The sequence below is a fragment of the Rhinoraja longicauda genome, chromosome 14, assembly GCF_053455715.1.
Source record: "Rhinoraja longicauda isolate Sanriku21f chromosome 14, sRhiLon1.1, whole genome shotgun sequence".
Lineage (NCBI taxonomy): Eukaryota > Metazoa > Chordata > Chondrichthyes > Rajiformes > Arhynchobatidae > Rhinoraja > Rhinoraja longicauda.
Genome location: NC_135966.1, coordinates 32,975,464 through 33,003,440, shown reverse-complemented (window position 1 = coordinate 33,003,440; position 27,977 = coordinate 32,975,464). Strand labels below are relative to the sequence as shown.

The 27,977-nt window shown below is 50.6% G+C and overlaps 1 protein-coding gene across 1 annotated transcript; it reads left to right on the top strand.

The window, feature by feature from the left end:
- The first annotated feature begins 279 nt into the window (after positions 1 to 279).
- On the top strand, positions 280 to 27,977 carry apbb3 (amyloid beta (A4) precursor protein-binding, family B, member 3). Its single transcript, XM_078411681.1, has 12 exons — positions 280 to 448; positions 6,452 to 6,651; positions 8,055 to 8,152; positions 10,216 to 10,273; positions 10,712 to 10,858; positions 12,973 to 13,100; positions 17,514 to 17,628; positions 18,210 to 18,297; positions 18,969 to 19,052; positions 20,337 to 20,452; positions 24,046 to 24,225; positions 27,715 to 27,977. The coding sequence occupies exons 1-12, from the start codon at positions 400 to 402 to the stop codon at positions 27,946 to 27,948; spliced, it is 1,497 nt and encodes a 498-aa protein (XP_078267807.1). The 5' UTR covers positions 280 to 399; the 3' UTR covers positions 27,949 to 27,977.

The following is a 27,977-nucleotide window of genomic DNA, read 5'->3' as shown; positions in this document are numbered from 1 at the left end:
AAGATCCCCTCTCATCCTTCTAACTTCCAGTGTATACACACCTAGTCGTTCCAGTCTTTCAACATATGACAGTTTTACTCCAGTTATTTGTGTCGATCTTAAATGGGACCAGTATAGATGTATAGGTGGGCATGTTGGTAGATGTGGGAAAGTTGGGCCGAAGGGCCAGTTTCCACGCTGCAATGACTCCACCGGCACCGACCAGTAAAGGAATGCAGCGTTGAAAGGGTTAACGTTTTGCAAAACGCTGATCTGGTTGCAATCCTTGGGAGCCGGTGGAAGGGAAGGGAAGGCGGTGCGGTGGGACTTGGGCTGTTAATGCACAGAGGGTCTGTCTGGATTTAGATACCAGGAGCATTTGTGGATGGAAGAGGCGGCGTTGCTTCCTGGGAGGCAGCAATGCTAGGCAAAGATTACATGCTCGCTATCATCATCGTCAACTGCGACGGTGAGTCAAAGTCTCTCCCTGGCTCCGAGGTGTGCACCGCGGGTTAAATGTCAAGGGCTCTTGCACGGTTGGTAGCTGGGTCTTTTGCAGAGTGGAGGTGGGGGTGGGGGTGGGGGTGGAGGAGATGTGCTTTGCAATGAAGGTCCATCTCCCAGCCGACGGTTTGCAATTGCTTCATCCCATTCCGGGAGTGCGTCTAATTCGGAGCTGATGAGGTCTGACTGGGTGGGCTCCTTTAACCCTGCGAATAGCGGCGCTCTCCCAATGCCACAGAGGTTACAGATGCTGGAAGAACTCAGAGGGTCAGGCAGCATCTGTGGAGAAGAGAGAGAGAGAGAGAGAGAGAGAGAGAGAGAGAGAGAGAGAGAGAGAGAGAGAGAGAGAGAGGAGAGAGAGAGAGAGAGGAGAGAGAGAGAGAGAGAGAGAGAGAGAGAGAGAGAGAGAGATAGAGAGAGAGAGAGAGAGAGAGAGAGAGAGAGAGAGAGAGAGAGAGAGAGAGAGAGATGAGAGAGAGAGAGAGAGAGAGAGAGAGAGAGAGAGAGAGAGCTAGCTGCAGATGCTGGAGTCTTGAGCAAATGACAAAGTGCTGGGGGAACTCAGGGTCAGGCAGCATCAGGAGAGGGACAGACACAGGAAACCGCAGATGCAGAGAGAGGTTGGGCGGATTGAGGAGAGGACTCTATTCCTTGAAGCACAGGAGGATGATGGGGTAATCTTATCGAAGTGTATAGGATCATGAGGGGGGATAGATTGGGTGGACACACAGAGTTTCTTGCCAAGAACAGGGGGATTATGAACCAGAGGACATAAGGGAGGGAAAATGTAACAGGAAGCTGAGGGGTGACTTATTCACACAAAGGGTGGTAGGCGTATGGAACGAGCTGCCGTAGGAGGTGGTTGAGGCAGGAACTATTGCAAGGTTTAAGAAACATTTAGGCAGGTACATGGATAGGACAGGTTCAGAGGGAAATGGGCTAAACACAGGCAGGTGGGACTAGTGTGGATGGGACATGTTGGTCGGCAGGGGCCAGTTGAGTCTGAGGGCATTTTTTCCTCGCTGTATGACTCTATGACAAATGTAGGTAGGCTAGTGAGGATGGGCCGAAGGACCTGTTAGCTGCTATATAACTGACCACTGTATCCGTTGCAGTTTAAAAGAGTGAGAAGGGATTGGACTGAAACACAAAATCCAAGCGTTATCCAGAGGATGGGTGGGAGTGGACAGGGAGCATTCTTCTGTGGGAGAATCTTGAACGAGGAGTCTCTGCTTAAAAATAAAGGGTCATCCATTTAAATCCGAATAGACAAATGTTCCCCCTCAGAGTCAGGCATCTTTGGAATTATCTTGCTCAAATTGCTGTCCAGTCATACAGCATGGAAACAGGCCCAACTTTGGCCCAACTTGCCCATACCAACTACCATCCACCATCTACACTAGCCCCACCTGCCCACGTTTGGCCCATATTCCTCTCAGTCCAAACCTTTCCTATCCATGTACCTATCCAATTGTTTTTTAAATGTTGTTATAGTACCTGCCTCAACTACCTCCTCTGGCACCTCTTTCCATACACCCACCAGCTGTGAGAAAAGGCTGCCCCTCAGGCTCCTATTGAATCTTTTCCCTCTCACATTAAAGCTATTTCCTCTGGTTCTTGATTCCCCTACACTGAGTAAATAACTGTGCATTCACCCTATCTATTACCCTCATGATCTTGCATAGTTCTGCAAGACCAGCATCTACAGTTCCTTGTACCTCCTCACAATGAGGTAGGCAGGAAGATCAGGATTACACCTTCAGCTGATGAGAGGTCCATTCAGCAGTCTGATGACAGCAGGCAATGAGAGTCAGAGAGAGTCATTGATCAAACAGCATGAAAACAGGCCGAAAATTGACACAAAAAACTGGAGTAACCCAGTGGGACAGGCAGCCTCTCTGGAGAGACGGAATGGGTGATGTTTCGGGTCGAGACCCTTCTTCAGACTGTCATCAGAGAGAAGAAGAGAACTTCTTCAAAGTAGACATACATTGAGGAGATTTCTCAGTGGAGCAGACAAAAAGTGTAGGGATGAACTGCAGATGATGGTTTAAACCGAAGATAGACACAAAAAGCTGGAGTAACTCAGCGGGACAGGCAGCATCTCTGGAGAGAAGGAAAGGGTGATGTTTCGGGTCGTGGCGCTTTTTCAGATGGCTCTTCAGTCTGGCCCTTTAGCACTGTTCAGCAATAAACCTATGGTTCTCGATTTCCCTACTCTGGGCAAAAGACTGTGCGTTTACCCGATCTATTCCTCTCATGATTTTGCACTTTTGCACACCTCCATAAGACCACCCCTCATCCTCCTACGATACGATAGGATAGAACATTATTTATCCCAGGAAGGAAATTGATCTGGCAACAGTCATAAAAACACAAGATACATGATACATGAAATTAGAGTGACGAGTGGAAATGATCGGGGATGTGCAAAGATAGGGGAGGGGAGCCAGTCTCCATCTCCCCCACAGCAGAATGGTGAGCAGTTGTACAGTCTGAAAGACACAGGGATGAAGGATCTCCGGTGGCATTTTGTCCTGTCCTTTCTGTCCTGCGCTCCAAGGAATCAAGTCTTAGCCTGCTCAACCTCTCCCTGTAGCTCAGGGACAGGACCCTTCTTTAGACTGTTTCTACGTTGTATTTTTCAATTCAATTCAATTTCTAAAGCCTTTTTTTCACACCCCTCCCCCTCCACTGCAATCAGTCTGACGAATAGTTCTGACCCAAAACTTCACCTGTGCTTGTTCTCCAAAGACGTACAGATTTGTAGGTTAATTGGCTTTGGTAAGAAATAATAAATTGTTCCTATTGTGTCGGATAGTGTTAGTATACCGGTTGTTTGCTGGTCGGCGTGGACTCAGTGGGCCAAAGGGCCTGTTTCCACACTGTATCTCTAAAGTCTAACATCCAGAGATGGTGACTGACCTGCTGAGTTACGCCAACATTTTGTATCTACGGTGCTGGAGTAACTCAGCGGGTCAGCCAGCATCTCTGGAGAAAAGGAATAGGTGACGTTTCAGGTCGAGACCCTTCTTCAAACCCCTTTGTTTACCCATTTCCCCTCTCCCTCTCATCTGTATCCATCTATCACTTAGTACACACAAGGAACTGCAGATTAACAGTTTATTAAAGAAAGACACAAAGTGCTGGAGTAACTGAGGCGGCATCTCTGGAGTACGTGGATAGGTGACGTTTTGGGTCTGGACCCTTCGTACAGATCTGTGTACAATCGGTAAAGCAAAGGGGAAGATACAGAGTGCAGAGTATAGTTCTCAGCATTGTAGCGCATCAGGTCCAGAGACAAAGTCCAATGTCCGCAGTGGGGTACAGGAGAATCGAACAGTACCCTAGCTTATGGAGTGACCCTTCAGAAGCCTGATAACAGAGGGGAAGAAGCTGTTCTTAAGTCTGGTGGTGCGCACTTTCAAGCTTCTGTACCTTCTGCCAGATGGGAGCACCCAACTCGCCCACACCGACCAACATTCTGCATCTACACTAGCCCCATCTGCCCGTGTTTGGTTCATATCCCTATAAACCTACCTATCCATGTAGCTGTCTCAGTGTCTTTTAAACGTTGTGATAGTACCTGCCTGAACAACCTCTTCTGGCAGCTTGTTTAATATCCCCAGCCACCTCTTCATTCCATACACCCAACACCCTCTGTGTGAAAGAAATTGCCCCTTGGGGTCCTATTAAATCTTTCATCTTTCACCTTCAAGTTACACCCTCTAGTTTTTGATTCCCCTACCCTGGGCAAAAGACTCTGTTTATTTACCTTGACCGAAACCAATTAACCGACAAACCTGCACGACTTTGGAGTGTGGGAGGAAACCATAGCACCCATGTGGTCACATGGAGAATGTAAAAACTTAGTACAGACAGCACCCGTAGTCAGAATCGAACCCGGGCCTCTGGCGCCGTGAGGCGGCAACTCTACCGCTGCGCCACCGTGCCGCCCAGTAGCATCACCCCAATGCGGCAAGTTTTCAAGGCCCGCGATTCTTGCTTCTCCAGTTCCATCCAGACGTACACTTGGGGTCCACTTGGGAGATTGATCGTCACCCTCTGTGTCTGACTGTCCGCTCCTTCTCTGTGGACGCTGCCTGACCTGCTGAGAATTTGCAGCATTTTCATAAGTTCAAAAGTGCGAGGAGCAGAATCAGGCCATTCGGCCCATCGTCCACTCTGCCATTCAATCTATCATTGTTGATCTATCTTTCCCTCTCAACCCCATATTCCCCTATAACCCCTGATACTCATTCTAATCAAGAACCTGTCAATCTCCGCTTTGAAAACACCCAATGACGTGGCCTCTGGAGAAAAGGATTAGGTGGCATTTCGGATCGAGACCCTTCTTCAGATCGAGAGTCGGGGGGAAAAGGGTAATGAGAGATATATTGTAGATGGTGATATAGAACAGATGAATGAACAATGATCAAAGAAAGGTGGAGCCTACAATGGTCCATTGTTGGCTGTAGACTGGGTGGAATGAGTTATCCAGGCAGTGAAACTCAACAGGACAACAGTGAAATTAATTTGACGACTGGGTGCCAATGGAAGGGAGGTTGGTTTGTGTGATGGTCTGGGCTGCGTCCACAACTCTGCAATTTATTGTGGTGCTGGATGGAGCTGTTCCCAAACCAGGCTGTGATACATCCCGACCTATCGAGTCTACTCCACCATTCAATCATGGCTAGTCTATCTTTCCCTCTCAACCCCATTCTCCTGCCTTCTCCCAGTAACCTTTCACGCCTTTACTAATCAAGAACCTGCCAATCTCTGCTTTAAAAATACCCAATGACTTTGCCTCCACAGCCGTTTGTGGCAATGAATTCCACAGATTCACCTCCCTCTGGCTAAAGAAATTCCTCCTCATCTTTCTAAATGTACGTACTTTTATTCTGTCTGAAGAAGGGTCTTGACCTGAAACGTCACCCATTCCTTCTCTCCTGAGATGCTGCCCGGCCTGCTGAGTTACTCCAGCATTTTGTAAAATAAATACTTTTATTCTGAGGTGTAGTTAGTTAGTTATTCTGTGCCCTCTGGTCCTAGACTCTCCCACTAGTGGAAACATCCTCTCTACATTCACTCTATCCAGGCCTTTCACTATTTATCACCTTTTCTTTCCTTATTTCAACCATTTTGTTCCGTAGATTGTGATTTCTGCGCACAGACATAGACGGGAGGTGGAGAGTGGGTGCAGAGACTGTTAATTTATTTTGCTGTGCTCTCTCTAGGACACCCGTCGCCATTTAATTCAGTGAGTGGTTGCCTGGCACTTGTTCACAACGGCAGAGGCTAATTATAGACCTGACATTGTGCGTGTGACAGAGAGGGAGAGAGAGAGATAGAGACAGGAGGACAAAAGAGAGAGAGAGAGAGAGAGAGAGGAGGACAAGAGGGAGAAACAGCGAGGGAGAGAAAGAGGGAGAAAGAGAGAGGGAGAGGGAGAAAGAGAGAGAGAAGCATCGAACAGGAATACTGCTCTGCCTGAACATCAAATAAATAGTTGTTCATAGAGTCATACACCACAGAAACATGCCCACGCCGACCAAGCTGCCCCATCGACACTAGTCCCACCTGCCTGCGTTTGGCCCTGTAACCCCCTAAACCTACCCTGTCCATCTGCCTACATGTCCCGTGACCATCACGACAGTACCTGCCTCAACTACCTCCTCCAGCCGCTCGGTCCATACACCCATCACCCTTTGTGTAAAAAAACAAAGTTACGCCTCACCTTAAATCTATGTCCTTTGGTTCTTGATTCCCCTACTCTGGGCAAGAGATTCTGTGCATTTACCTTATCTATTCCCCTCATGATTTTATACACCTCTATAAGATCACCCCTCATCCTCCTCCAAAGAATAAAGTCCCAGTCGGCCCAACCTCAGGCCCTCGAGTCCCTGGCAACATCCTTGTATAAGTCTATCCTGTGTGTTAATGCGTTGATCTCTTGGCTCTCGAACAGACAACTTGTGGAATGACCCGTCACTGGACTCGGACCCCGCGCTGCCACCGGGGTGGAGAACCATCCGTGACTCGAGCGGTACTTACTACTGGCACGTGCCAACGGGCGCCACACAATGGCAGTACCCGGCTGGCACCCCGGAGCTTGGTGTGGACCCTGGCAAACTACCGTCGGCCGTGGTGCCCGTCCTGGGCCACAAGGTGAGGGGCGAGGGGAGCTGGTGGAACAGCCGCCTGGGGGAGTGGCGGGCACGAGGCTTTGTTAGTGATGGTGGCGGCGTACAGTGGCGCAGCGGGTAGAGCCACTGTCTCACAACGCCAGAGACCCGGGTTCAACCCTGACCTCGGGTACTGCCTGCGTGGAGTTTGCATGTTCTCCCTGTGACCGCGTGGGCTTGTACGGTATGTTAATTGGCGTCTGTAAATTGCCCGCTAGTTTAATTTAGAGATACAGCGTGGAAACAGACCCTTCAGCCCAGCGAGTCCACATCAACCAGCGATCCCCGCACACTAGCACTGTCCTACACACACTAGGGACAATTTACAATTTATACCAAGCTAATTAACCATTGGGCGATCTTGGTGGGACGAAGGGCCTGTTTCTACGCTGTGTCTTTAAAGTTTAAAGTTTAGATTTTCAGTACCTGCATCTTTTTCTTCTTTAGATTGTCACCTACTAGTTAAATTCCCATCTGTCGTCAAGCTGGAAAGTGTGCAGAGATTTAGAATGACGTTGCCAGGACTCGAGGGCCTGACCTACAGGGAGAGGTTGGGCAGGCTAGACTGTATTCATTGGAGTGCAGGAGGATGAGAGGTGATCTAGATTTAGATTTAGATTTAGAGATACAGCGTGGAAACAGGCCCTTCGGCCCACCGGGTCCGTGCCGCCCAGCGATCCCCGCACATTAACACTATCCTACACCCACTAGGGACAATTTTTTTAACATATTACCCAGTCAATTAACCTACGTACCTGTACGTCTTTGGAGTGTGGGAGGAAACTGAAGATCTCGGAGAAAACCCACGCAGGTCACGGGGAGAACGTACAAACTCCGTACAGACAGCGCCCGTAGTCAGGATCGAACCTGAGTCTCCGGCGCTGCATTCGCTGTAAGGCAGCAACTCTGCCGCTGCGCCACCGTGCCGCCCTTCTTGGAGAGGTGTACAAAATCATGAGAGGAATAGATCAGGTAGACGCACAGTCTTTTGCCCAGAGTAGTGGAATGGAGAACCAGAGGACATACTGTAGGTTTGTGAGGGGTAAAGATTTAATGGGAACCTAGGGGTAACTTTTTTACACGAAGGGTGGTGGGTGTATGGAGCGAGCTGCCGGAGGAGGTAGTTGTAGCAGGTGCTGTGATAATGTTAAAGAGACATTTGGACAGGCAAATGAATAGGAAAGGTTTAGAGGGATATAGGCCAAAAGCGGGCTGGTGGGACTAGTGTAGATGGGGCATCTTGGTCGTCATGGGCAAACTGGGCCGAAGGGCCTGTTTCCACGCTGTATGACTCTATGACTGGCTGCATCCTCGCACCTACCCTCCCACTACAACATCCTCCTGTGCACCTGCAGTTCCCCACTCTGACCTCCTCCTTGTTCACAGTCGCAGGTTACAGTCTCTGACCTGGCTGCCGCTAATCATCCCTGCAGAGGTGGGACGTTCGAGAGCAAAATGCCGGCTTCTTCTTCAATAAACCTAAGGTCAGTCCTGCAATGATTCCCACTCCGGTCATTCCTTCTTCTCCCCGCTCCCGTCCGGCCGAAAGTACAGAAGCTTGAAAGCACACAGTAAAACTCAGTAAAACTCCCAATAGTGCAGTGTCCAAAATAGTGCATTGCATGAAATCCTTATCGTTTGCTATCTCCCCTTCTTGGAAAATTGGGGTGGAACTATCAACATTGCAGGGTTGTGGATATCGCCCAGTCCACCACACAGCCCAGACTCCCCACCATCCACTCCATCTCCTCACGCTGCCTTGGGAAAGCAGCCAACATAATCAAACATAATCACAGACTTGTCCCTGTCCCATCCCGGTCATTCCTTCTTCTCCGCGCTCCCGTCCAGCAGAAGGTACAGAAGTTTGAAAGCGCGCACCACCAGACTCAGGAACAGCTTCTACCCCACTGTTATCAGGCTTCTGAATGGTCCTTCCATAAGCTAGGGTTCACCTCTACCCCATTGTGGACATTGGACTTTGTCTCTGAACCTGATGCGCTACAATGCTGAGAACTATATTCTGCACTCTATCTGCCCCTTTGCTCTACCTGTGGTACACAGAACTGTACGAAGGGTCCAGACCCGAAACATCACCTATCCACGTGCTCCAGAGATGCCGCCTGAGTTACTCCAGCACTTGGTGTCTTTTTTAAAAATAAATTGTTAATCTGCGGTTCCTTGTGTGTACTTAAAGCACACGGTATTGAGGGTTCAGTGTTGAGGTGGATAGAAAATTGGTTGGCGGACAGGAAGCAAAGAGTAGGAATAAACGGGTCCTTTTCAGAATGACAGGCAGTGACTAGTGGGGTACCGCAAGGCTCAGTGCTGGGACCCCAGTTATTTACAGTGTATATTAATGTTTTGGACGAGGGAATTGAATGCAACATCTCTAAGTTTGCGGATGACACGAAGCTGGGTGGCAGTGTTAGCTGCGTGGAGGATGCTAGGAGGCTGCAGAGTGACTTGGATAGATTAAGCGAGTGGGCAAATGCATGGCAGATGCAATATAATGTGGATAAATGTGAGGTTATCCACTTTGGCGGCAAGAACAGGAAAGCAGAGTATTACCTGAATGGTGACCGATTGGGAGAAAGGGAGATGCAACGTGACCTGGGTGTCATGGTGCACCAGTCATTGAAAGCAAGCATGCAGGTGCAGCAGGCAGTGAAGAAAGCGAATGGTATGTTGGCATTCATAGCAAGAGGATTTGAGTTTAGGAGCAGGGAGGTTCTGCTGCAGTTGTACAGGGCCTTGGTGAGACCGCACCTGGAGTATTGTGTGCAGTTTTGGTCTCCTAACCTGAGGAAAGACGTTCTTGCCTTAGAGGGAGTACAGAGAAGGTTCACCAGATTGATCCCTGGGATGGCGGGACTTTCATATGAGGAAAGACTGGATAGACTGGGCTTGTACTTGCTGGAATTTAGAAGACTGAGGGGGGATCTTATAGAAACATATAAAATTCTTAAGGGGTTGGAGACGCTAGATGCGGGAAGATTGTTCCCGATGTTGGGGAAGTCCAGAACCAGGGGTCACAGCTTAAGGATAAGGGGGAAGTCTTTTAGGACCGAGATGAGAAAATATTTCTTCACACAGAGAGTGGTGAGTCTGTGGAATTCTCTGCCACAGAAGGTAGTTGAGGCCAGTTCATTGGCTATATTTAAGAGGGAGTTAGATGTGGCCCTTTTTACTAAAGGGATCAGGGGGTATGGAGAGAAGGCAGGTACATGCTACTGAGCTGGATGATCAGCCATGATCATATTGAATGGCGGTGCAGGCTCGAAGGGCCGAATGGCCTACTCCTGCACCTATTTTCTATGTTTCTATGTTTCTACTAAGTGATTGATGGATATCGATGAGAGGGAGAGGGGAAATGGGTAGAAAAAGGGGTTTGAAGAAGGGTCTCGACCCGAAACGTCACCTATCCACATTCTCCAGAGGTTCAGCCTGACCCACTGAGTTACTCCAGCACATTGGTCTTTTTGTGGATCAAGCGGCATCTGCAGTTCTTTGTATCTCCCCCTATGACTGACGTTGTTCTGTTTTACAGGGACCCGATTCCTTGGCAAGACGGCAGGCTGGAGCGCCGGAGGAAGCTCGAGTCCAAGGTACCGCCCGCCCCCACCTTGTCCGTTACACCCCACTGCGTGTGTGTGTGTGTGTGTGTGTGTGCGCGCGCGCGTGTGCGCGCGTGTGTGTGCGTGTGTCTGTGTGTGCGTGTGTGTGTGTGCGTTTGTGTGTGTGTGTGTCTGTGTGCGTGTGTGTGTGCGTGTGTGCGTGTTAACATCCCAACATATTGAAGCATCAGTATCACCCCCTCCCTCCCTCCTCCCCCCTCCCCCTCTCCTCCCCTTCACCTCACTCTTCCCCTTCCCCTCCCTCTCTCTTTCCCTCTATCTGTCTTTCTCTCTCTGTCTCTCTCTCTCTCTCTCTCTCTCTCTCTCTCTCTGTCGTTTTCTCTCTCTGTGTCTCTCGGTCCGTGACCCGTGTGCGTGTTGTCCACACATGGTGTAGTGTGTAACGTCCGTGTTTGCCCCCACGCGCAGTGCTTTGCCGTGCGATCGCTGGGCTGGGTGGAGATCCCAGAGGAGGATCTGGCTCCGGGGAAGAGCAGCATCGCAGTGAACAACTGTATCCAGCAGCTGTCCTACAGCAAGTCCGCAGGCCACCGCCTCGCCTCCACCTGGGAGGAGGTACGTTAGTCCGTGAGCCTACCCTCGCAAGGGCACGGGGTCAGCAGCACACTGCAGCAACACTCATGTAACACAGCACAGTACAGCACTCCTGTAACACAGCACAGCACAGCACTCCTGTAACACAGCACAGTACAGCACAGCACAGCACAGCACAGCACAGCACAGCACAGCACAGCACAGCACAGTACAGCACAGCAGCACCCCTGTAACACAGCACAGTACAGCACAGCACAGCACAGCACAGCACAGTACAGCACAGCAGCACCCCTGTAACACAGCACAGCACAGTACAGCACAGCACTCCTGTAACACAGCACAGCACAGCACAGCACTCCTGTAACACAGCACAGCACAGCACAGCACAGCACAGCACAGCACAGCACAGCACAGCACAGCACAGCACAGCACAGTACAGCACAGCACAGCACAGCACAGCACTCCTGTAACACAGCACAGTACAGCACAGCACAGCACAGTACAGCACAGCACAGCACAGCACAGTACAGCACAGCACAGCACAGCACAGTACAGCACAGCACAGCACAGCACAGCACAGCACAGCACAGCACAGCACAGCACAGCACTCCTGTAACACAGCACAGCACAGCACAGCACAGCACAGCACAGCACTCCTGTAACACAGCACAGCACTCCTGTAACACAGCACAGCACAGCACAGCACAGCATAGCACAGTACAGCACAGCACTCCTGTAACACAGCACAGCACAGTACAGCACAGCACAGCACAGCACAGCACAGTACAGCACAGCACTCCTGTAACACAGCACAGCACAGCACAGCACAGCATAGCACAGTACAGCACAGCACTCCTGTAACACAGCACAGCACAGCACAGCACAGCACTCCTGTAACACAGCACAGCACAGCACAGCACAGCACAGTACAGCACAACACAGCATAGCACAGCACATCATAGCACAGTACAGCACAGCACAGCACAGCACTCCTGTAACACAGCACAGCACAGTACAGCACAGCAGCACCCCTGTAACACAGTACAGCACCCCTGTAACACAGTACAGCACCCCTGTAACACAGTACAGCACAGTACAGCACTCCTGTAACACAGTACAGCACAGTACAGCAACACTCCTGTAACACAGTACAGTACAGTACAGCACTCCTGTAACACAGTACAGCACAGCACAGCACTCCTGTAACACAGCACACACCAGCACAGCACAGAACAGCTCAGACAAGCTCAGGCCAACACGGGACCTCACAGCACAGAACAGCACAGCGCAGACCAGTACAGAACAGACCAGCACGGCACAGGCCCTTCAGCCCACAATGTCCATGCCGAACACGATGGCAAGCTAAACTAATCTCCTGTGCCTGAGCGTGGTGTGTATCCATTCCCTGGTCATTCACCCATGGCAGCTGTGCTACTGCGGTGGACGCCAAGTCAATGGGTACGGCGGACATTGCCAGAATCTTGATTGGTGTCAGGGATTGTGGGGACAAGGCAGGAGATTGGGGTTGAGAAAGAGAGATCAGCCGCTATTGAATGGTGGAGTAGACTCGAAGGGCCGAATGGCCTCATTCTGCTCCTATTGTCCTATGGTCTTGTGCTTGAATTTTCAAACCATGGGGAGCAGCACTCTGGTTACCATGGCACTGTGTACAGAACCATGAGAGGAACAGATCGGGTAGACGCACATCGTCTCTTACCCAGAGTAGGGGAACCGAGAACCAGACGTGGGTTTACGTTGAGGGGGAAAAGATTTAATTGGAACCTGAGGGGTGACTTATTTTACATCGAGGTTGGTGGGTGTATGGAACGAGCTGCCTGGGGAAATAGTTTAGGCAGGTACTATCGTAACATTTCTAATGTCTATTGTCTTTTTAAGAAACATTGAGACAGATACATGAGGCAGGTACATGGATAGGAACGGTTTTGAGGGATATGGGCCAAACACAGGCAGGTGGGACTGGTGTGGATGGGACATGTTGGCCAGTGTGGGCAGGTTGGGCCGAGGGGCCTGTTTCCAAAGGGCTGTATGACTGACTTGGCTGGGCGGCAGAGGGTGCAGGGATTGTTTACTTGTTTGGTGGGGCGCCTGTGGATTGTTGGACTCTCTGCCCACAGGGTCAGGACATGGTGCTGGTTCTGAGGAAGGATACTCTGAGCCTGCTGGACCCCATTGACCACAGTCTGATCCACTCCCAGCCCATCATCAACATCCGTGTGTGGGGCGTTGGTTGTAACCACGGCCGGTGAGTGGACAGCACCCCTCTGTGGTAACGCATGCACTCATTCAAGTGGTCCTAATGCAATGGAACCGCCCCCTTCCCTTGTTTACAGTCTAGTTTGGAGACACAGCGTGGAAACAGGCTCTTCAGCTCCGAGACCACGCCGACCATCCATCACCCGTTCACACTAGTTCCATGCTATCCCACTTTCTCATCCACTCCCCACACACTGGGGGCGATTTACAGAGGGCCAATTAGACAATAGGTGCAGGAGGAGGCCATTCGGCCCTTCGAGCCAGCAGCACCATTCAATGTGATCATGGCTGATCATTCTCAATCAGTACCCCGTTCCTGCCTTCTCCCCCATACCCCCCTGACTCCGCTATCCTTAAGAGCTCAATCTATCTCTCTCTTGAATGCATTCAGAGAATTAGCCTCCACTGCCTTCTGAGGCAGAGAATTCCACAGATTTACAACTCTCTGACTGAAAATGTTTTTCCTCATCTCTATTCTTAAACTGTGGCCCCTGGTTCTGGACTCCCCCAACATTGGGAACGTGTTTCCTGCCTCTAACGTGTCCAACCCCTTAATAATCTTATATGTTTCGATAAGATCCCCTCTCATCCTTCTAAATTCCAGTGTATACAAGCCTAGCCGCTCCAGTCTTTCAACATACAATTAACCTCGATAGTTTCCACAAGACAGAAAAGCTTTGACTTTAGACTTTAGAGATACAGCGCGGCACCAGGCCTTTGGCCCACAGAGTCCGCACTGACTAGCAATCTTCCCATACACTAGCACTATCCTACACACTAGGGGCAACTTACAATTTTACAGTAGCCAATTAACCTACAAACCTATTCATCTTTGGGATATGGGATGAACCTGGAGCACCCTGAGAAACCCCATGCGGTCACAGGGAGAACGTGCAAACTCTGCACAGACAGCACGGGTAGAAAGGTACAGAGTGCATAGACTGGCTGTATCACAAACTCGACATCTCAAACGCCCAAGAACGAAGGAGATTACAGAGAGTGGTGAACACTGCCCGGTCCATCACTGCCCGGTCCATCACTGCCCGGTCCATCACTGCCCGGTCCATCACTGCCTGGCCCATCACTGCCCGGCCCATCACTGCCCGGCCCATCACTGCCCGGCCCATCACTGCCCGGCCCATCACTGCCCGGCCCATCACTGCCCGGCCCATCACTGCCCGGCCCATCACTGCCCGGCCCATCACTGCCCGGCCCATCACTGCCCGGCCCATCACTGCCCGGCCCATCACTGCCCGGTCCATCACTGCCCGGTCCATCACGGATACTGACCTCCCCACCAGTGAAGGAATCTACAGGAGACACTGCCTCAAAAAGGCAGCCAGCATCATCAGTCCCACACCACCCTGACCACGCTCTCATTTCATTCCTGCCATCGGGAAGAAGGAAAACTGTTATGTCCAAGTTCAGGAGAAGCTTCTTCCCTGCAACCATCAGGCTATTAAACACTACAAATGACTAACTAAACTATTGACAGCAATGCAACTAAACTAACTAAAGGCGACACAGCTGGTAGACCCACTACCTCACAGCGCCAGAGACCCGGGTTTGATCCTACACCTCGGGTGCGGTCCATATGTGGAGTTTGTACGTTCTCTTTGTGACCGCGTGGGTTTCCTCCGGGTGCTCCGATTTACATCCACACCCCAAAGACATGCAGGTTTGTGGGTTAATTGGCCCTCTGTAAATTGCCTCTTGTGTGCATGGAGTGGATGGGAAATTGGGATAACATAGAACTAGTGTGAACGAGTGATCGATGGTCAGTGTGGTTCGGTGGGCCGAAGGGCCAGTTTCCACACTGCGTCTCTAAACTAAACTAAACTAAACCAAACTATGAACCGTCTTGGTTGCACTAGCAATGGAGTTTATAATTATTGAATTTTAAAATTTATTGTTTGTTAGCTAACTCTACTGTGCTTACTGTGCTTATAAGAATTTCATTGTTCTGTTATTGGTAGAAATGACAACTGAACACTCTTGACTGTTGACTGTGGGGCAATCTCCCACCAACATTACCTACCATTTATCCTGTATCTGTATACTGTGGACGGCTTGATTGTAATCACGTGTAGTTTCCGCCGACTAGATAGCACGCAAACAAAAGCTTTTCACTGTACCTCAGTACACGTGACAATAATAAACTAAACCAAACTAGAGAGCGGTCCTGAGTTACCTCATTGGAGATCCTCGGTCTATCTTTAATCAGACTTTACTGGACTTTATTTTGCACTAAACGTTATTCCCTTTATCCTGTATCTGTACACTGTGGACGGTTTGATTGTTATCACATATCGTCTTTCCGCTGGCTGGATAGCAAGCAACATAAAAAGCTTTTCACTACACCTCGGTACATGTAACAATAATAAGTAAAACTAAATGAAACTAATTTTGAACGGTGAACATCCAGCCATTTCCCAGTGGAGGTTTGAATGCCTTCTTATAATTTAGCATCGTTGTACGAGTGGAATGCCTTGTTGTCATGTAGCATCGTTGTACGAGTGGATTGCATCCTGTTGCTTCACCAACTTTATCCATTTAATCATTTTACTTTCTCCCTGCTGCCATGGAGACAGAGACAGGTACAAATTTCCATTTTTATTCCCTTTATCCGATTTAGAATTAAAATGTTGCCTCCCTTACCGTCGTGTGATGCTTGTCATCCGACCATCGCCGACCATCCATCACCCCCTCACACTCGTTCCATGTTATCCCACTTTCCCATCCACTCCCTACCCACTAGGGGGCAATTTACAGAGGGCCAATAAACCTATGGACATGTCAACCCATAAGGTCACGTCTTTGGGTTGTGGGAGGAAACCGGAGCACCCGGAGGAAACCCACGCGGTCACACGGCGAATGTACAAACTCCACACAGACAGCACTCGAGGTCTGGATTGAAGCTGGGTCTCTGGAGCTGTGCAGAGGCGGGTCAACCAGTTGTGCCACCGTGCCACCTGTATTATGTGGAAATTGTTAAAGGCTACACGCATATCCTTGAAGGTGAAAGGGGGGGAGTTTAAAGGACCCCTTTGCTCGATCTATTGTACTTGAGTTTGACTTGATTGTATTTTTTTTACAAAGAGGGTGGCAGGTGCCTGGAACGAGGTGCTGGGGGTAATGGTGGAGGCCGAAACAAAAGTGGCATTTAAGATGCTTTTGGATAGGTGTTCAAGATGCTTTTGGATATCCATGTGCCTATCCAAAGGCCTCTTAACACCTTATCCTATCTGCCTGCACCACCACCCCAGGCACCCACCACCCACTGTGTACAAAAAGCTTGCCCCGCACATCTCCTTTAAACTTTCCCCCTCTTACTTTAAAGCTGTGCCCTCTCGTGTTGGACACTTCCACCCTAGGAGAAGGGCATCCAGCCTATCGATGCCTCTCATCATTGTACATCAGGGCTCCCCCTCAGCCTCCGGCATTCCGGAGAAAACAATCCAAGACTGTCCCACCACTCCCTGTAGCCGATACCCTCACCCACTAAACGTAACACGTTCAGTAAATGTATTCCCTTCTCTCTGGCCTTGGAAATGTTGCCCTTTCTTGATAACACTCACCTTTAGTGAGGTTTATGGGAGTACAAGTCAAAAATATTGAACACGGAACAGTACTGTAGCAACAAGGAACTGTAGATACTGGCTTACAGAAAAGTGCAGGTGCTAATGAAAGGCCTGGATAAAGAGGATGTTTCCACTAGTGGGAGAGTCTAGGACCAGAGGGCACAGCCTAAGAATAAAAGGACGCACCTTTTAGAAAGTGGATGTGGAGACGTTTCCTTTGTCAGAGGGTGGTGAATCTGTGGAATTCCACAGATCGCACAATACCACACAATACCACACAATACCACACAATACCACACAATACCACAGAATACCACAAGCGACGGTGGAGGCCAAGTCATTGGGTATTGTTAAAGTGGAGATTTACAGATTCGTGATTAGTCAAGGTGTCAAAGGTTATGAGGAGAAGGCAGGAGAATGGGGTTGAGAGGGAAAGATAGATCAGCCATGATTGAATGGTGGGGTAGACTCAATGGGCCAAATTCTGCTCCTATATCTTATGGTCTTACATCCACAAGTTCAAAAATCAAAGGAGAAGAATGAGTCCATTTGGCCCATCGAGTCTACTCCACCATTCAATCATGGCAGATCTATCTTGCCCCCTCAACCCCATTCCCCTATGACTTATAGTGACCCTTCTTCAGAACATTACAGTAGAGGAACAGGCCCTTCAGCCCACAATGTCTGTGCCGTACATGATGCCTATTTCCAGGCACCCGCCACTCTCAGTGTCAAATGTAACTTGTGGGTCGGTTTATAATTAGTTTGCCTGGTCTCTCCATTTAATATGTCTCTTTCTCTCGCCCCCACCTACTGCACAGAGATTTTGCCTACGTTGCGAGCGATAAGGACACGTGCATGTTGAAGTGTCACGTCTTTCACTGTGACACCCCGGCCAAGGCCATTGCATCCGCCCTGCATCAGATCAGCTCCCAGGCAAGTCCTCTCCACCACTAACCGGGGACCAGGGGGACTTCCTTGTGCATGACGGCCAGTTCTCGATCAGGCTCAGTGACGCAGCTGTAGAGTTGTTGCCCAACAGCACCAGAGACTCTGGTTCAATCCTGACGAGGGGTGCTGTCTGTATGGAGTTTGCACGTTCTCCCTGCATGTGTTTTCTTTGGGGGCTCCGGTTTCCTCCCACACCCCAAAGACGTACAGGTTTGTAGGTTAACTGGCTTCAGTAACTTGTCCTTGGTGTGTAGGGTAGTGTTGGTGTACAGGGTGATCGCTGGTCTTTGTGGACTCGGTGGGCCAAAGGGCCTGTTTCCAGGCTGTATCTCTAAACTAAATTAAACTAAACTAAACTAAACTAAACTAATTGTGTAGGAAGGAACTGCAGATGTAGGTTTATACCGAAGACAGACACAAAATGCTGTAGTAACTCAGCGGGTCAGGCAGCATCTCTGGAGAAAAGGAATAGGTGAGGTCTCGGGTTGGGACCCTTCTCTAGACTGGTGAGGTCAGGGTGTTGCTGGGTTTTATGTGATGGTTCCTGAAACTTTCTGCTCTTGCAGATCGTGGCGGAACAGGCAATGACGAGTGGCTCTGCGATCGCCCCAGGACCAGATGAAGACGGCTACCAGGTTGACTTGCCTCTACAAGGTATCTCCACCCTTGGGCTTTGATGGATAGCAAAGGATGAGAGGGATGTGGGCCAAACGCAGGCGAATGGGCCTAGCATGGATGGGTCAGCATGGATGAGTTGGGCCAAAGGGCCTGTTTGCCTGCTGTAAGACTCTAAAACTCGAGGTTCGATTGAAAGATACAACATCTCTCTCCCCTCTCTCCATTCCCCTCCACCTCTCTCTCTCTCTCTCTCTCCTCTCCATCCCTCTCTCTCCACCTCTCGCTCTCTCCCTCCCTTCCATCCTTCACTCTCTCTCCCTCTTCCTTTCTCCACCTCTCTCTCTCTCTCTCTCTCTCTCTCTCTCTCTCTCTCTCTCTCTCTCTCTCTCTCTCTCTCTCTCCCTCTCTCTCTCTCCCCCCCCTTTCTCCACTCTCTCTCTCTCTCTCTCTCCAACTCTCTCCCACTCCAACTCTCCCTCCTCTCCCTCTCCACATTTTTCTCTCTCTCTACCTTTCTCCCTCTCCACCTCTCCCTCTCCCTGTCCATCTCTCTCTCTCTCTCTCTCTCCTTCACTTTCTTCTCATCATCCTTCACTCCATCTCTGACTCTCTGTCTCTCCTCTCTCCATCCCTCTCTCGTTCTCTCCCCTCTCCCTCTCCCTACACTGATGTGTCTACCACCAACGCTGCCTGCCTATGTTTTCCAGTGGGCCTCCTGCACCCGGTGAGACAGAGCACACAGAGGTTCCGCGTGCAATACATCGGCCGCCAGCCCGTGAGGAAATCGATAGGTCAGTAAATCTCTCTGTGTATCCGGGCAGAGACCCAGTGTTGGGAACCCGCTGTTAGTCACCACCTCGTCTCCGTTTAAGGATCATGTCCCCCCCCCCCCCACCCCCAACCATCGACTCCATCTACGCTTCACGCTGCCTCGGGAAAGCAGCCAACATAATCACAGACTTGTCCCTGTCCCACCCCAGCCATTCCTTCTTCTCCCTGAAGGTACCGAAGCTTGAAAGCGCGCACCACCGGGCTCAGGAACAGCTTCTTCCCCGTTTCAACAGCACAGCCCTTCAGCCCACAATGTCTGTGCCGAGCGACCAACTCTTATCCGCCTGCACATGAACCATATCCCTTCACTTCTTACATATCCATGTGCCTGTCCACTAATCTCTTAAACACCACTATCATTTCTGCCCCCACCACCATCCCGTGCAGATTTATTACCTAATATATAACTTTAGGTATCAGATCTACAAGCACGCACTATTCCCTTCCCCCCTCTTTTCTCCCTCATTCCCTCCATCCCCTTCCCCCCTTTTTCCCCCCTTTCCGGCCTCATTCCCTCCGTCCCCCTTGTTCTGTCCGTCCCCCTTTTCCCCTTTCTTCTCCCTCTTCCCCCCATTCACCCCCACCCTTTTCTCTCCTTCCTCCTATCCTCCCCCCATTCCTTCCATCTCTTTATTTCCCCTTTCCCCCTCGTTCCCTCCATCCCCCTTTCCCTCCCCTTCCCCCTTTTTACTCTCTTCGTTTACTCCCTGACCTGAAACGTCACCGATCCATGTTCTCCAACGATGCTGCCTGACCCGCTGAGTTGCTCCAGCGTTTTGTCTTTCTCTCCTTTTCATCTCAACACTTTGTCTACCCATCTGCCAATCAACCCCCCCTCCTCCCTCACCTGTATCCACCTATCACTCGCCAGGCTTTGTCCCGCCCCACCTCCCTTGTCCAGTTTTCTCCCCCCTACTCCATCAGTCTGAAGAAAGATCCTGACCCGAAATGCCACCTATCCATGTTCTCCACAGATGCTGCCTGACCCGTTGAGTTACTCCAGCACTTTGTATCTTTTCTTGGTCTGAAGGGTCCCGATCCGAAACGTCGCCTATCCATGTTACCCAGAGATGCTGCCTGACCGGTTGAGTTACTCCAGCACTTTGTGTCTTTTTTATTTGTAAACCAGCATCTGCAGTTCCTTGAGTGTCCCTTGTTGAGGATGGTTTTCTGAGAACTTAATTGTCTTTATTCTTGTGTTGGTCAATTTGCTTTTATTGTCTGTAATGTTGTTTTCATTGCAGGGATGAAACTGGTCAATGAGGTGATCGGGGGTCTTCTGGAGAGCTCGGAACGAGAGGAGTGGCCACCTGTACTTCTCGGAGTGACGGACACCACTCTCTCCATCTGCAAGGGACAGGTAGGGCCAAGCTGCCACGTTAGCCTCACGTCGCAGTTGTACAAGACGTTGGCGAGGCCGGCCGCAGTGAGACTATTGTGTTCAGTTCTGGGCACCGTGTTGCAGGAAAGATGTTGTCAAGTTGGAAAAGGTACAGGGAAGATTCATGAGAATGTTGCCAGGACTCGAGGGTCTGAGCTGTAGGGAGAGGTTGGGCAGGCTAGGACTTTATTCGTTGAAGCGCAGGAGGATGAGGGGTGATCTTATAGAGGTGTACAAAATCATGAGGAATAGATCGGGTAGATGCCAAGAGTTGCTTGCCCAGAGTAGGGGAATCGAGAACTGGAGGACATAGGTTTAGGGTGAGAGGAGAAAGATATAATAGGAACCTGAGGGTGTATGGAACGGGATGCCAGAAGAGGTAGTTGAGGCAGGTACATAGAAACATAGAAAATAGGTGCAGGAGTAGGCCATTCGGCCCTTCGAGCCTGCACCGGCATTCAATATGATCATGGCTGATCATCCAGCTCAGTAACCTGTATCTGCCTTCTCTCCATACCCCCTGATCCCTTTAGCCACAAGGGCCACATCTAACTCCCTCTTAAATATAGCCAATGAACTGGCCTCAACTACCTTCTGTGGCAGAGAATTCCACAGACTCACCACTCTCTGTGTGAAGAAATGTTTTCTCATCTCGGTCCTCAAAGACTTCCCCCCTTATCCTTAAGCTGTGACTCCTGGTTCTGGACTCCCCCAACATCGGGAACAATCTTCCCGCATCTAGCCTCTCCAACCCCTTAAGAATTTTATATGTTTCTATAAGATCCCCCCTCAGTCTTCTAAATTCCAGCGAGTACAAGCCCAGTCTATCCAGTCTTTCCTCATATGAAAGTCCCGCCATCCCAGGGATCAATCTGGTGAACCTTCTCTGTACTCCCTCTAAGGCAAGTACCTATTGAAAAGGTACTATCACAACGTTTAATATTTTCTTATGGAAACATTCTGCCTGGTTCCTGTACCAAAGAGAATGGGTCCCAGCACCTCCAATGACTATAGACCGGTGGCTCTGACTTCATACATCATGAAGTCCCTGGAGAGGCTGGTCCACCTCTCTCACCTGCGACCCCTGGTTAAACCCTACCTGGACCCCCTGCAGTTCACTTACCAAACAAAGATGGGGGTTGTGGACACCATCATCCACTTGCTCACCTTGTTCCTATGCTCACCTGGATAAGCCGGGAAGCATAGAAACATAGAAAATAGGTGCAGGAGGAGGCCATTCGGCCCTTCGAGCCAGCACCGCCATTCACTGTGATCATGGCTGATCATCCACATTCAGTAACCTGTGCCCAACTTCTCCCCATAACCCTTGATTCCACTGGCCCCCAGAGCACTATCTAACTCTCTCTTAAATCCATCCAGTGATTTGGCCTCCACTGCCCTCTGTGGCAGAGAATTCCACAAACTCACAACTCTCTGGGTGAAAAAGTTCCTTCTCACCTCAGTTTTAAATGGCCTCCCCTTTATTCTAAGACTGTGGCCCCTGGTTCTGGACTCGCCCAACATTGGGAACATTTGGAAGCATTGTGAGAGTCATGTTGTTTTACTTCTCCAGTGCTTTTAACACCATCCGGCCTGCACTGCGAGGGAGCAAACTGGCGAAGATGCGGGTGGATGCTCCATTGGTGTCCTGGTTCACCAACTACCTGACTGGACGACCACAATATGTCAGGCTACAGAACTGTGTCCCGGACATGGTGGTGAGCAACACAGGGGCCCCAGAGGGGACGGTCCACTCTCACTTCCTGTGCACCATCTACACCTCGGACTTCAGATATATCTCCATCTCCTACCACCTGCAGAATTTTCCAGATGACTCTGCAATTGTGGGCTGCATCAGTGAGTGGAGGGAAGCTGAACACAGAGGTGTAGTCAACAACTTTGCTGAGTGGTGTGGGCTGAATCACCTGCAGCTCAACACCGACAAGACTACGGAGTTGGTGGTGGACTTCAGGAGGAGAGGAACACCCCTGTCCCCTGTCCCCATCAATGGCGTGGGTGTGCAGTTCACCAGGGAGTACGAATACCTTGGAGTGTACCTGGACAGTAAACTGGACTGGTCCAGGAATGCTGAGGCCCTGTACAAGAAGGGACAGAGCCGGCTGTACTTTTTGAGAAGGCTCTGCTCCTTCAACGTCTGCAGCAAGATGCTGCAGTTGTTCTACCAATCGATGGTAGCAGTGCCATCTTCTTCGCTGCCGTGTGCTTATGCAGCAGGGCCAAGGCTGCAGACGCCAATAGGATCAACAAACTCAACGGGAAGGCTGGTCTTGGAGGGGAGGACCCTCCTCAAACTGCAGAGCATCCTGGGCAATACAGCTCACCCCCTCCCTCCATGACACACTGGTCAACCTGAGGAGCACCTTCAGCCACACACTGGTTCCACCAAGATGCAGGGCAGAACGCCACAGGAGATCCTTCTTCCCTGTATAACTTCTCCCCTTTCTGTCGTGGGGTAAACTGACAGCCCCCTCCCTCCCCAATCTTTTCCAGTCGTCACTTTAATTTCACGTTTCAGTGTTTTTTGACTGCTGGCAGATCAATTTCCCTCCGGGGATAAATAAAGTTCTATTGTATTGCATCGTATGGATAGGACAGGTTCAGAGGGATTTGGGGTGAAGGCAGGCAGGTGGCACGAGTGTAGAAAGGGCATGTTGGTTGGTGTGGGCAAAGTTGGACCATAGTTTTAAGGTGTGGGGGGGGGGGGGGAAGATTTAATAGGAGCCTCAGGGGTAACTTTTTTATACAAAGGGTGGTGGGTGAATAGAATGAGCAATAAATGTTGTGCTAGTATATGCCTCACCTACCTCCTCTGGCAGCTTGTTCCATATGCCCACCGCCCTTTGTATTAAAAAAAAGTTACCCCTCGAGTTCCTATTATATCTTTACCTCCCCTCGCTAATGGGTCTTCAATGAGGTAGGTGGCAGCTCATGACAGCTCTCTGGTTTAGTTTAGTTTAGTATATTGTCACGTGTACTGAGGTGCAGTGGGAACATTTTGCTATCCAGTCAGCGGAAAGACTATGCATGAATACAATCAAGCTGTCCACAGTGTACAGGTAGAGGATAAAGGGAATAACGTTTCGTGTTGAGTTTAGTTTATTGTCACGTGTACTGAGGTACAGTGGAAAGCTTTGTTGTTGCGTGCTATCCGGTGGGCTGAGAGACATGATGAATTAGTGGAAAGCAAAGATACTAGAGGAAGAAGATGGACCACTCCGTTGAAATCGCCTATACTGAAGTGTAGCACGCAAAGGAGCGTAACGTCCGCCATTTTGGTAAGCAAAACCCGCCGCTCGCTATGCCTCTCGCAGTGCAATCAGTGTTGTGGGGGAACAGTATGTGTGATGATACCATTAAAATGCAGAATATATCTCATCTATCAATTCACAGATTATTGTTATTTTTCTTTTTAAATGTTTCTGCAGGTTTCTGCCTACTAAAATGGCGCCGTGACATACTACGGTTTTTGGGGTCGAGTGGTCTATCTTGCTCCTGTAGTATCTTTGGTGTAAAGAGTGTGTGTGACGGTGTGTTTTTCCCGGCGTTGCCAGGACGGTGAGGAGCCGTGGTGGGAATGCCCGGTACGGTATCTGACCTTCCTGGGAGTGGGCAAGGACCCACACACAGTGGGTGTGATCGTGGACAGCGGGCGCCAACGCTTCAAGTGCCACGTCTTCTGGTGCGAGCCAGACGCTGGCTGCGTCTCGGAGGCCGTCCAGACGGCGTGTATGGTGAGTCTAGTCCACTCTGCCCATCGCAGCTCTGCTAGACCCCCCCCCCATCACGCTCTCGCAGGGGTGGGGAAGATGCCATTCGGCCCATCGTGGCTATACCAGCGTTTGTTGCTCCTCCACGCCACACCCCTGGTTTCCACTCCGTGTGTCTCCCCCCGATTCCTCTCGGAAGATTTTCTTCAGTCTGCTCTTCAGTGATTGAAAGATACGGCATGGAAAGAGGTGACGTCAGTGAACACATGCATGCGCACAGACTCACACACAGATTGTCGTATGTTGAACGGCTGGAGCGATTGGGCTTGTATACACTGGAATTTAGAAGGATGAGGGGGGATCTTATTGAAACATATAAGATAATTAGGGGATTGGACACATTAGAGGCAGGAAACATGTTCCCAATGTTGGGGGAGTCCAGAACAAGGGGCCACAGTTTAAGAATAAGGGGTAGGCCATTTAGAACGGAGATGAGGAAGAACTTTTTCAGTCAGAGAGTGGTGAAGGTGTGGAATTCTCTGCCACAGAAGGCAGTGGAGGCCAGTTCGTTGGATGCTTTCAAGAGAGAGCTGGATAGAGCTCTTAAGGATAGCGGAGTGAGGGGGTATGGGGAGAAGGCAGGAACGGGGTACTGATTGAGAGTGATCAGCCATGATCGCATTGAATGGTGGTGCTGGCTCGAAGGGCCGAATGGCCTACTCCTGCACCTATTGTCTATTGACACGCACAAATACACATGGACACACACTTAACTCACACACGCACACAGACTCACACAGACTCACTCGCACACGCACACACAAACTCGTACACTCTCACACATGCAGACACTCACACGCACAGAGACACAAACACACACACAGTGGTTTTAGTTTAGTTTAATTTCGAGATACGGCATGGAAACAGGCCCTTTGGCCCACCGAGTCCCTGCCGACCATCGATTACACTGTAAACCAGTTCTACCCTACACACTAGGGACAATTTATAGGGGGCCAATTATCGTACAAACCCTATTGCATTAGCCCATCAAATAATGGTCTAACTGTCTAATCGATGCCTGGATTAGAGGATATTAGCTATCGGGAGAGGTTGGACAGGCTTGGATTGTTTTCTCGGGAACGTCAGAGATGTAGAGGGGACCTGATAGAAGTGTCTATGAGAGGCATAGAGAGGGTAGACACTCTGAACCATTTCCCCGCAGGATGGAAAAATCAAATAGTGGTGGGCATGGCTTTAAGATGAGGGGGCAAAGTTTAAAGGAGATGTGCGGGTCAGGTTTTTTTTACACAGAGGGTGGTGGGTGCCTGGAACTCGTTGCCAGGGGTGGTGGTGGAGGCAGATATAATTGTGGTTTAAGATGCTTTTAGATAGATACATAGATATGCAGGGAATGGAGGGATATGGGTGATGTGTAGGCAGAGATGAGTTTAACTTGGCATTAGGTTTTATTGGTAGAGTTACTGCCTCACAATGCCAGAGACCCGGGTTCAATCCTGACCACGGGTGCTGTCTGTGTGTGTGGAGTTTGCACTTTCTCCCTGTGACCACGTGGGTTTCCTCCAGGTGCTCCTGTTTCCTCGCACACTCCAAAGACGTGCGGGTTTGGAGGTTGACACGAAATGCTGGAGTCACTCAGCGGGTCAGGCAGCATCTCCGTGGAGAAGGAATGGGCGACGTTTCGGGTCAAGACCCTTCATCAGACTGATGTCAGGGGAGTGGGCGGGACAAAGATAGAATGTAGTCGGAGACAGTAAGACTAGTGGGAGAACTGGGAAGGGGGAGGGAATAGAGAGGGAAAGAAAGCAAGGGCTATTTGAAGTTAGGGAATTCAATGTTCATACCACTGGGGCGTGAGCTGCCCAAACAAAATAAGAGGTGCTCTTCCTCCAATTTGCACTGGGCCTCACTCTGACAATGAAAGAGGCCCAGGACAGAAAGGTCAGGTTGGGAATGGGAGGGGGAGCTAAAGTGCTGAGCAACCGGGTTGTCTGGTAAGTTAAGGCGGACTGAGCGGAGGTGTTCGGCGAAACGATCGCCGAGCCTGCACTTGGTCTCACCGATGTAGAGACGTTGACATCTGATCTGGAGCAGCGGATACAGTAGATGAGGTTGGAGGAGGTGCAGGTGAACCTCTGCCTCGCCTGGAAAGACTGTTTGGGTCCTTGGATGGAGTTGAGGGGGGAGGTAAAGGAACAGGCGTTGCATCTCCTGCGGTTCCAGAGGAAAGTGCCTGGGGAGGGGGTGGTTTGGGTGGGAAGGGACGAGTGGACCAAGGAGTTTTGTTGTACACGACGGCTGATGGGGTGGAAGGTGAGGACAAGGGGGACTCTGTCCTTGTTGCGAATGGGGGGGGGGGGGGGAGGGGGAGCAAGAGCGGAGCTGCGGGATTTCGAGGAGACCCTAGTGAGAGCCTCATCTATAATGGAAGAGGGGAAGCTCCATTTCCTAAAGAATGAGGACATCTCCGATTACCTGGTATGGAACACCTCATCCTGGGCGCGGATGCGGTGTAGATGGAGGAATTGGGAGTAGGGGATAGAGTCTTTACAGGAAGCAGGGTGGGAAGTGTCATCGAGATAGCTATGGGAGTCAGTAGGTTTGTAGTAGATGTCGGTTAATAGTCTGTCTCCTGTGATGGAGACGGTGAGATGGAGAAACGGTAGGGAGATGTCGGAGATGTCCAAGTGAATTTGGGCGCTGGATGGAAATTGATGGTGCAGTTGAGTGAGTCAGAGTTCTGCATGGGTGCAGGAGGCAGCACCAATGCAGTCGTCAATGTAGCGGAGGTAGAGTTCGCGGATGGGGCCAGTGTACGCCTGGAACAGGGATTGTTCGGGTTTGGAGGTTAATTGGCCCTGTGTAAATTGCCCCCTAGTGTGTTGGGAGGGGATGAGAAAGTGGGATAACAAAGAACTAGTGTGAACAGGTTGATGTGGACTCGATGGGCCGAAGGGCCTGCTTCCATGCTGTATCTATCAATCATTCAAAATAACAATTGAAGAGGGTCTCCACTCTGTGAGTTGCCGTGATGTCTAAAGGAGGTTCAGCACGAACTTTCACATCCGGTTAAACAGTCAGAGGCCCTGATTGGCGTTGGAAGAGCTATCTGTGGTCTGGTGGGCCCAACGGCCTCCTTCAGTGCTGTCCAGCTACGATTTATCCCGGTCACCTGCTGTGGGTGGGATGGCACTGTACCCTGACGCCCTCCCTACTGGCACTGGGGCTCGCTCCCATATCTGAGGGATGCCCTTTGACCTGCAGGCATCTGCCCGCTGCAATCCCAGGACCTGCTGATCTCTGCCCCTTGACCTATGACCCGACATCCCAGGAAGTGAAACAGCTAGACTTTGACCCTTTGGTCCTCTTGACGACCATATCTTGACTGGACTGACCCCACCCCCTCCCTCCATGTCCGGATGACCGACCCCTCCCCCTGGGCTTGGCCGACCTGTCTCCCCGGTGCCCGCCTGACCCCTCTCTCTGTGCCCACAGCTGCAGTACCAGAGGTGCCTGGTGACCTCCACCCCGCGGCTCGGCCCCAGGAGGGGTTTGGGGGAACCGCCCCCCGTTGGGGGTCTGAGGAAGCACGGATGCCCCCTGTCCGCCGGCCCCCCCGAGCCTCCGTCGCCGGCCCCAAAACTCTCGGGGGGCAGCGGGCTGAAGCGGGGTGTCCTGGCGCTCATCGACTCGCTGCGGCACAAACCGCCCGCTCTGCAGATGCCCTAGTGTGTGTGTGGCGGGGGAAGGGGGCGCAG

Excerpts from the sequence above, each read along its gene's own strand:
- apbb3 (XM_078411681.1), top strand. The coding sequence starts at position 400 with ATGCTAGGCAAAGATTACATGCTCGCTATCATCATCGTCAACTGCGAC. Across the intron at positions 8,153-10,215 it reads TCTTCTTCAATAAACCTAAG|GGACCCGATTCCTTGGCAAG; the intron begins GTCAGTCCTGCA and ends TCTGTTTTACAG. Across the intron at positions 24,226-27,714 it reads CCGTCCAGACGGCGTGTATG|CTGCAGTACCAGAGGTGCCT; the intron begins GTGAGTCTAGTC and ends CTGTGCCCACAG.